This window comes from Nanorana parkeri, unplaced genomic scaffold, assembly GCF_000935625.1.
Source record: "Nanorana parkeri isolate BGI_ZX_2015 unplaced genomic scaffold, ASM93562v1 scaffold513, whole genome shotgun sequence".
NCBI classification, from domain to species: Eukaryota; Metazoa; Chordata; class Amphibia; order Anura; family Dicroglossidae; genus Nanorana; species Nanorana parkeri.
The window spans coordinates 727427-738146 of NW_017306781.1; the positions used below are offsets into that span (position 1 = coordinate 727427).

Sequence of the window (10720 nt, forward strand, 5' to 3'; positions counted from 1 at the left end):
TGGGCAGGGATCTGATCCACAGACAGGTAAGGGATTTGTGTTTTCTGTCCCTCGGTCTCCTTATGCCATGTGACTGGGAGAGGGCTTTGCTGCTGATCGGAGCTGCACATTTATACCCCATATATAGACGTATGGTAGTGACAGGGACCATCCTGTAACTGCGCCCCGCCCCCTCCTACGTCTCCATGGTGACCTGATGCCTTCCTGCAGTGCTGTGTGTGACATACCTGGCAGCGGTGACACCCGGTGTTTGTTTACCAAACATTGATATCAGGGAACAGCTCTGGTGTTGTGTCTCCCAGCTTCACATCAATCAGCAGAACATTCACACAGGATGATACAAACCGGGCAGAGGATCTAACCCTTTGCCTCACTATCCCAAACTGAAAAAAAAGAGTTCTTCCTAAGGGACCGTTCACATCAAGGCTGAGCGTTCATTGGACAGTTCTATGTGAATAATGCACAGTACAATGCAATGCATCTACTGTGTGTTACCGTGCTGGATGTGCGTTGTGTTTTGATTAACTTAAATGGCACCCCAAATGCACCTCCTGCCCGCATGGCGCTCGACTAGGGCTGCAACAACGAATCGACTAAGTCGATTTATAATCGATGATGGAAAAAGTTGTCAACAGTTTCAATCATCCATTAATCGGCTTTCGATTAGTTGGCCCTGTTTGCGACTCCACACGCGCCGCCCATGTATTGCTGGGATAGTGGAATTTTGTATTCCTCTATAGCTGATGGTACATTGCACAGCACAATGTACCACCTGCTATAGAGGAATACAAATCCCAGCAATACATTATACACTGTATATATAATGTATTGCTGGGATTTGATGTATTGCTATATAGCTGGTGATATTCTGCATTGCGCTCTATAGAGGACTAAAAATCCCAGCAATAATACATTATGCAGGGGAATTCCACCAGCTATAGAGGAGTACAACAAATCCCAGCAATAATACAACATTTTTTTTAAAAATCCCCCGCCCCCGCGAGCATGTGCGTCGCTACGTAAACACGCGTCGGGTGCGCCTACGTATGAAAATTTTAAAGCGTCTTCTGTGGACTTTCTGGGGTACTGCAGTTTTTCGCCGTTTCACGGACGCACGCCATTTGTAAACTGGGCATGTTTGGTATCGTTTTACTCGTTGTAACCTCATCTTTTATATTTCATTTAAAAAAGTGGTATTTTGTTGTGTTTTGGGGCATTTAATTAAATGTATCACTAAATTTTGGGGTTTAATAAGGAGTTGCGCTAATATTGCGCAACATAAAAATTTGCAACTACCACCATTATATTGTATAGGGTCTTGGCATTCAGAAAATATATAACGTGTGGGGGTTTTAAGTAATTTTCAGGCCTAAAATGTGGAATATAACATGGGTGCAAAAAATTAAAAAAAGGCCTCGGTCATGAAGGGGTTAATGGCCAGTAACGTAGTATTAAAGTCACAATCCTTTTTTTTCTATAATAATTCATATCAAACAAGCAAAGTATTTCTTTACATTTTCCCCCACGTCAGAGTCATGATACAGCCCCAACCCTCTCTGCTCAGCTTCCCTGAACTTCCTCTCCAGTACAAGATCACAAAGGACAGAGCAGTCTCCAGAAGTTGTCCATCTATTATTACATCCTGCCCAGGCAAGCACACAGGGTGTGAGCACGCTTTCCCCTAGCGGTGATTCATGCAATGTTAAAATATGATTCTACTGAATTACAGTTTTCTCCATTGTTTAAAAAAAAAAAGTCTAGGATGTCCTTTCAATTTCTTGTCCTGGTGACTACGAAGGATATGTGCGTAATTTTTTTAAAAGTGGTATTAAAGCATCAATTTTGTTTACATATATCTACTGCTTGCGAGCAGTAGATACACTATATTGCCAAAAGTATTGGGACGTCTGCCTTTACTTGCACATGAACTTTAATGGCATCCCCGTCTTAGTCCGTAGGGTTCAATATTTAAGGAGAACTATAGGGTTGAGTCTTTTCCCCATAGTTCTCCTTAGGGTAACAGGAGGACACAAACTAGCGTCCTCACATCACCTTAGGCTCAGTATACCGCGAGCTGTAGCTCGCGGTATACTGAGACGCCGCAGTGTACCGCGAGCAGCCGCAGCTGAAGCGGATCCCGACAATTGTGCCGGGATCCGCCTAGCTGCGTGACTGACAGCTGGCTCTGCCTATCTAAAGGCAGAGCCAGCTATACCCGCCCCCTCCCCCGTCCGTTCCGCCAGTCAGCGCTGGCAGATCGGAGAGGGCAATCCAGCCCCTCCCCTGTCACGGCAGAGAGCCGTGACAGGATCGAGAGGTGAGCGAACGCCGGTATGTGTTCGCTCACCTCCCTATCTACTGAGCCGACCTGTGACAGTCTCATTGTCACTGGTCGGCTAGAACTATGAGGTGAGTGAAAAGCACTCGCCTCATAGTTCTCCTCCTTTAAGTTGGCCCACCCTTTGCCGCTATAACAGCTTCAACTCTTCTGGAAAGGCTGTTCACAAGGTTTAGGACTGTGTCTATGGGAATGTTTGACAATTCTTCCAGAAGCCCATTTGTGAGGTCAGGTACTGCTGTTGGTCGAGAAGTCCTGGCTCGCAGTCTTCTCTCTAATTCATCTCAAAGGTGTTCTATCAGTTTGCGGTCAGGACTCTGTGCAGGCCAGTCAAACTCGCTCATCCATGTCTTTATGGACCTTGCTTTGTGCACTGGCGCGCAGTCATGTTGGAACAGGAAGGGGCCATCCCCAAACTGTTCCCACAAAGTTGGGAGCATGAAATTGTCCAAAATGTCTTGGTATGCTGATGCCTTAAGAGTGCCCTTTACTGGAACTAAGGACCAAGCCCAACCCCTGAAAAACACCCCCACACCATAATCCCCCCTCCACCAAACTTTACACTTGGCACAATACAGTCAGGCAAGTACCGTTCTCCTGGCAGCCGCCAAACCCAGACACGTCCATCAGATTGCCAGACAGAGAAGCGTGATTCGTCACTCCAGAGAACACGTTTCCACTTCTCTAGTGTCCAGTGGCGGCGTGCTTTACACCACTGCATCCAACGCTTTGCATTGCACTTGATGTAAGGCTTGGATAGCTGCTCGGCCATGGAAACCCATTCCATGAAGCTCTCTACGCACTGTTGTTGTGCCAATCTGAAGGTCACGCAAAGTTTGGAGGTCTGTAGTTATTGACTCTGCAGGCAGTTGGTGACTTCTGCGCACTGTGCGCTTCAGCATGCGCTGACCCGCTCTGTCATTTTACGTGGCCTACCACATCGTGACTGAGTTGCTGTTGTTCCCAGTTGCTTCCACTTTGTTGTAATACCACTGACTGTTGACCATGGAATATTTTAGTAGCAAGGAAATTTCACAGAACACCTGAATCCAATGATTTGGAGGGGTGTCCCAATACTTTTGGCAATATAGTGTTTATGCAAAAAACATAAAAAACAAAACCACTTTCCAAATAGGTAAAAATGTACCTGTGTCTGCACCACTCGGTCACAGCTTTAGAACTCAGCTTCTTGAATGGCCGTGCAGGAGGAAGTGTGTGCGGGCGCATATGCAGTCGATTTCACTGGAGTGGAGAGGAGGAGAGACACAGTGTAGGTGAATGAACGCAGTTGGGAGCATGTACACCGGACAGACTCCGTGGTACACAAGACATAGAAGTCTGCGGTGGATCAGAGACCAGCACCAGCACTGGAGGGACTGTTGGAAACCAGTGGAAGGAAGAAGATTTTTGGAACAAGAGGCATCACATAAGTACTTCTAGCATTGGGGGGGGGGGATCAGCATTATGTCCCTTTTTATCAAGTGAAACAAATGGTAAACACACTCCAATTCATAACCAGCTTTAAAGTAAGATGCACATGGGCTTTACACAGTACAAAAACAAAAGTTTCCCAGCGCACTCACAAGCCAGCCCGGAAAAAAAAGACAAATTACACCGTCTAACTATAAGGGTTAAAAACAGAGGTTTTAGTTGCAAAATATGTGGAAGCTGCACTGCCTCATCAAAGTCCCTCTGTATAGTGTGGTCCTAACTGTAATCTAGGAGAGTCTCCATCTTGGAGCATATATAGCAAATGATAAATTGGGTGCAAGTTTAATCAGGGACACAAACTGCAATAAAATCCAACCCTACAACATTCTATTCGCAACTAAGATTTATTTATTTATTTTTGTCATCTCTAGGTTCTAACATAATTCCATAACATGGATCGATACGCTAATCTTTCTGATGACGGAGAAGTGGATCACTCCTTTTTTGATAGTGATGATGACAATGAAAAGGGGAAAAAGGTTGTGGCCACTTCAAGCACCAGCAAGCATGAATACAAACAAAATAAAAAGGGTTCTGGATCAGAGGAAAGAGAAGATGATGCAGAACAAGGAACAAGCAAAATGGAAAGTGAGGAGGAGTCAATGGCATCTATTGGTAAAAGTTCCCCAGAACTGAGGTCGTCTCCAGATCCAACGAGAGCCAGAAGTGCAGCAAAGTCAGGCCGAGATTCTGCACACAGCTTAAAAATAGAAGCCATTATTCCTACAGGGATCCCCCAGATCAGACGAGAGTTTGAAGACAATTATTACCCCGATGAAGATGACAGTAGCGAAGAGGAAAGCCGAAGCTCAAGGCCCAGAACGGCAAAGCAAACGAGTGTTGGAAAGAAAAATGTGACAAAGTACAGCAGGGATTTCCCTTCTTCCATTTCCAGCTCGGATACAGAGTTTTCTGATGCTGCTCCAGATGATCAAACTTCCAAGTCCTATCAGTCATTGAGAGACAAAGTGCCCTTATCTCTGCGCTCGCCTGAACGCAAGGCTTCTAGACCACCTATCAGAGACTATGTTGATGAGTCTGAAGATACTGTCACTGATGTCACCCCTCTTTCCACACCAGACATCAGCCCCATATCGTCATTTGACATAGCAGCCACCAGTGAAGCATTGAAAAATAAAGTTAAGCGACAAGAGAATGTGAGCCAGGAGATATTCGGTAACTCTTCCTGTTTTACTTTACTCTGCTTGTCTTTAAAACATGATTGATGAGGAAACAAGTAACATACACTAGGCATACACTGCAAGTTTTTAAACTCTCTATTCCCCTATCCACGTAAACAGCTTGGATGAAGGAATCCTCTCTGCCGGTCTATTGACTTGTGACAGCGTGGGGTTTTGATTGTTTGGCCCCAGTCACTGTATCTGAAAATTTTCAGACCGGCTCCTTCGACAAAAGTTGATTGAAAAATTGACTTTTGTCAACCAGGTGGCTGGTGGAATGGGGTCCACACACAGGTTGAATTATGGCCAATTCATCAGCACTCGGCTGAAGTTCAACCAGTGAATGACCAGTCTGGTGACTAACTTAAAGCGCATTTACACAATACTTTGCATTCTTCCCATCACACACCGACTTACAAATCAGATTCAGACACATTGCCTGACCTGCCTTCAGCTAGATAGCGATTACCAGCATTGGATCTGGATCATATGCAATGAATGCTCTGCTGCCTGTACTCAAAAGCTGATGGACATGCTGGCGGTTGAAATAGGGAATGATGTCTTCTCCATGTGCTTTCGCCAAGTGACGTCACATTTTATAGTACCATTTGTACATAAGATTTAGAGTATGGGCTGCCGAATGTGACAAAGCGATGTCTCTGTGGAATGAGAAGCCTGTATGGGTGGTAGGAGGCCATAGTTATTATAGTAGTAAAATCTACTCCCTGGGGAGTGCAGGGATGATATCTGCATTTAGTAGCCTTCTACTGTTTAAAGGGCAACTTCAGCCCACTTTATCAAATAACCTTTCAAGTGCTTGGAGCAGAAAGCATCTGTTTCTTCTCAGGGTGCAATTCTGTTTTTTGGTGGCCATGGCATCAGGTGCTCTGCTTCTTTAATGCTGAAACACTTAGGCCTCTGTGCTCCATTCAATTAAGGCAGCAAATAGAGGCCTTTCCTCTTCTTGTAAGTATGTGCAACCCTGCCCATTCACACGACATGACTTCAATAGCTCCCCTTTTAAAAAGGTTACCTTGGCGGCACTGATGTCAAAACTCTACTCTTGCAAAATGTTTTACTCATGCCAGAAGGATTGCTTGTATTATGTCATCTCAGCGATCCCAAAAATGAAAAGTGGAAGGCACTTTCACAGTTCTAATCGTTTTAATTACTCAGCAGCTTCACAAGGCTCTCTGCTGGCTTGTAATGTTAACCTGTTATGATAGAAATGTTTGGGTTGTCTCCTTTAAAGTAGAATTGATGCCAAAACTTCAGTTTTGGATAGAATGGAGAGGGAATTGGAAACCCTTTCAGGTTTTTATTGCTGTCTGTGTCCCTGTTGGGGAGATTCACTCTCACTATATGTCCTGGTGACTCTTATTAAAGAAAGAAAATCCCAATTTTGGGTTCAAAAGTTCCAGTTTTGGCTTCAGTTTTACTTTTAGACTATTAATTACCTGCCATTCTCTGACTTCTTTAGGTCACTTACCCCGGAATATCTTGAAGATTAGAAAGTCAGAACTTTACCTACTTCCTCTAGGTCAGTGCCTAAGAAAGTATTGAAACGATTGGCGGCAGCAGCATCATGTTGGCCAGAACAAGCATTTTACAGAAGGAAAGTCTCAGTAGCATTCTTCATATTCTGTCAGTACAGGTTTCCTTTCATCGAAAATAAGGCAACGCATGTTTGTAGCACTTGGGGAGGGCAATTTTATCTAAATGTGATTTAAGCAATAAAGTTTCTCACAAGTTTAAAATACAGTTCACAGTTCTTTTCAGAGCATACCAACGTACACTGTGTGTCAATGATGATTTATTGTCTTGCAAATAGTGATTGATGTATGCAGCTTTGTATAATAACAAAAAAAGCATACGTTTGTCTTCGATGTGTTGTACCATTTCTAAACCCCTCTGTTGTCCACAGAACCTGATTTTGAAAGTAAGTCAGACCCGAAGGCTTTCCAGGATGCGATGGACCTGAACCAACTTCTCAAAGGTAATAGCTACTTCTGAGATTTAGTAATGTTGGGTGTCAGTGATTCTTATATAAGGAACTGCTTAGTGTTACCATATTACCCAACCTCCTGTCCTAGTATTGTCTTATGTTCCTGGTTAGATAAAGTAGAACTCCTAAAAAAAATACATTTCTTTCTTGAAAGACCACAAGTGAATTAACGTAGTGTTTTGTGCCACCTGCACTCCATACAGCAATTAGACCATGTTTGAGAGTCGTGGTGCTCGCAGTGATGACACGGATGGTTCCCAAGATTATAGAAGATGAAGATCACCAGCGCTCAACCAAAAGCTTAGAATTAGTTTGCTTATTTATTGAAGTAACATATCACAAACGTCATTCAGCCAGTGTTTCGGGGGCCATGCAGGGTCCCTTCAGGGCGACTTAGTGACAAGTCACTTGGTTGAGTGCTGGAGATGTTCACCTTCTATGATAAGTGAAATAATGTATATCTAATGAACAATATGCTAGGTCTGAAGCACTGCTGGTTACTGTGTGAAGCGTTTCATCCCGGATATTGCACACACTGCTCTTCTTCCAGCACTGAGACTGACGGTTCGTGCTCTCGTACAGTGCAGGCATTGTGTAGTTCACTCTCCTTTTCCTCTCCTCTCATCCATTCACAAATGCTTTTTATACTATAAACAAAATACAAGGTATTCCACTAGTGCGCAAGGGAGGGGAGGGAAGGGTCAAGTAAACAATGTGGTTTCCCCTTGTCCTCTCATAGCGTGTCTTGTGAGTTGCCATTAACCCGAGGGTGCACACTCAGGTTTACTTTTTTCTGGTATCCTTCCTATGCTATTTGGTTAAGTTAAGCTTGTGCAAATAAGTTGTTCTTATACTTCAATAGCTGCAAGCTTGTTCTGGGTTTATGACCCATGTGGGTTGTGACTCAGAGATAAGAATGACACCCCTGGATTTTGTATCTTGCAGCAGTGGGAGTTCACATATTTCTGTTATTAGGTGTTCCCTTTAAACAGCAAGAAATATTTGCATTTGACAAAAATCCTGCACCAGCTTTAGAGTACTTTGAATAGGCCGTCGAATGTGGCAGGAATAAATAATAAAAATTAAATTAAAGTTGAGTAGATGTGTTTATGAAATGTTTGAATACAAGACAATAAGCAGAGTAGCTATACTATTTTGCTCACCAAACATACAGTTTTTCCCCATATAGGTACATTGCAGGAAATATTTCATTGGAACATTGTTCTTACAATTATGACATTCCTCTGTAAGGTTATGGCAGGACACAGTAACACTCAGGGCCACTTGGAAATACTTCAGTAAGCTATGAGTAGGTCATTTTCATAATGGGTAAACTTTTGCATAGTATTTCTTCAGCAATGGTGTATTAAGCTGTGTAAGTGCAGCCTTAGTGCTTCAGAAGTCCTTGAGTCACGGGTGATGTCACACCAGCATAGAAGCCCTGAAAGGTTCCTAAAGCCCCTTTTGTACATTCTTGTAGGGTGCATACAGAAAGGAATAATGTTCATCTGCATATATTCCTGGTGTATCTGAAAAAGGAAAAGTGTAATAGATGTGTGCGGCTTTTTAGGGCAAAACTTGTGAATTGAATTTTCTCACAGAATCCCATTATCTTACTCAAAAGGTTCTCCTACATTTGCTTTATGTGACCGGACCAATGAGCTTTACCGGTACACGGCTCTTCAAAAGTCCATAGCAATCATTGCATTGTAAGCAATCATTACTAGATTGTAAGCTCTCCCGAGCAGGGCTCCCCTACCTCCTGTACTGAAATGATATTGTTAACTGTATTGTCTCCCTCAGTTAATATCAATCCTGTAAAATTATAAATAATAATAATAAAGCACCTATTTGACATCAATATTGGCTTTGTTTTAGAAGCCAGCTCTTTTTAGGAAACTCTGCTCCTTATTATTTTTTTAATGTAATCTTTATTTTTACAATATAAAACAATAAAGAGTACAAAGCGAAAGGAGCATTGTGAGGAAATGACAGGGCACATAACAATTCCAGAGCTGTTAATTTTAGTTATTGTAAAGTAGGAAAGTGTATGTAGGCCAGTGCAGCCCTATTAATGAACTACCCTGTTCAGAAGAAAGCACGTGAAGAACATACACCCTTTGGTCACTATAGTAGGAATGGGCAGGAAGGGGTTGCAGAGGATGGAGGGAGGTGGGGAGGGAGGGTAACATGGGTGGAAAAGTAACTTGGGAACACAAATCAATAACCAATAAAAAGAAACATTTGAAACTAACGACTATATCAGCTAAGCCAAATATTTACAAGCAGGTCAGCCGATATGACAAGGATCGGTAAATATCTGTGATATTTACCGATCCTCCGTGTGAGAAGGACAAACACTGGAGCGATCGTCTGATCACTACAGTGTTTGTAAATAACTGGGGACGCATACGATAGTACTATGTGTCCCCAGTTATGAATGAACAGGCTGTGATTTACATTACAGCCTGTTCATTCAAGATTTCCTCAATGGGGAGAAGCACTCAGTACAGAGGCTCCTCCCCATTCAGGAACACGTATTATTAGACATGTGCGAAGACTAAAAATTTATTTCAGAGGAAATGAAAGAAAAGTAAAAAAGTTTTCATTTGTTTCATCAAACAAAACACTTTTTTATGCTATTTTGGATTCAGCCATTGGCGTGTTCTGGAGGCAGGGCGCATGCTCCCTGCCTCCAAGATGGTGGCACGCATTCACACAACACACCGGTGGCCAACATGGCCGCCGCACATTCTCAAACAAATGTATTATGCGCCTGAATACATTTGTCGTATATTCGGACATATAGTAATTCATTAATTTTACAAGTAGTCCGGGTTTTGTGTTCTGCTTTCTATTTTTACTTTTCTAGATCCACTTACTTGAAAAAAGGATCGGCATGACAACCTGACACTTTATTTTTATAGAATCTATTTTAGTTTGACATTTATTGTTTGCCTTCTGTTGTTTTATTTGATAAGAATACTTATATTGTGCCTACAAGTGTAATACCTTTTTGAATAAAAGTTTTATTTTTATCATACTTTTTAATATGTTTCTTTGCGGCTTAACAAAATAGGAGTCTTTTAAATGGTGCGGATATTGGGGGAAATGGGGGTGTGGTCACTGAGGGGTGTGGTCACTGAGGGGCGCGGTCACTGAGGGGCGCTGTAAAGTTTTCTCGCACAGGGCGCCTAAAGGCCTAAGGCCAGCCCTGGCTCTGATTCCATAATATCTCGGACCAATCTGATCCATTCTCCCCTAGAAGGGGTAGAGGCACATTTCCAGCGTAATAGAATGAATTGCTTGGCTGCATTGAGTAAGTGAGGAAGGGTGCTCCTTTTTTTATTTTATTTATTTTTTCCTCATCTGAATAACAAGAGTAACAATGGTACAAAACTGTACACAACATGCTCGTATAAAATCAATGTATAAAGAAGCAGTGCAGTTCATGACGAGGACGATATCTATATAAAAAAACAATTCTAAATGTGACACAATAGGTTAGAGTATTTTTGGATTTGTTTAGGTACAACGGGGAGAGGGGCTGGTGAGTTTGCATGTAAAATGAACAGATGCAGTAGGAATAAACCCCAGTGCAGGTTTGGTGTCGGGGGCAGCATGTAGGTGAGCCATACATGGAGTGCTAGCAGCTTTGTGTCCTGAGATTAGTTATGATAAGGTACATCGGAAGGGGGGGGCGGG

General features: G+C 42.8%; 1 protein-coding gene across 1 annotated transcript in view; it reads left to right on the top strand.

The window, feature by feature from the left end:
• Positions 1-10720, top strand: part of CFAP97 (cilia and flagella associated protein 97) — a 26354-nt gene continuing 15634 nt past the window's right edge. Inside the window, exons 1-3 of the mRNA XM_018561298.1 lie at positions 1-26; positions 4201-5005; positions 6935-7006. Of these exons, the coding sequence (XP_018416800.1) occupies positions 4222-5005; positions 6935-7006 (856 nt within the window). The 5' untranslated portion in view covers positions 1-26; positions 4201-4221. The remainder of the gene's footprint in view (positions 27-4200; positions 5006-6934; positions 7007-10720) is intronic.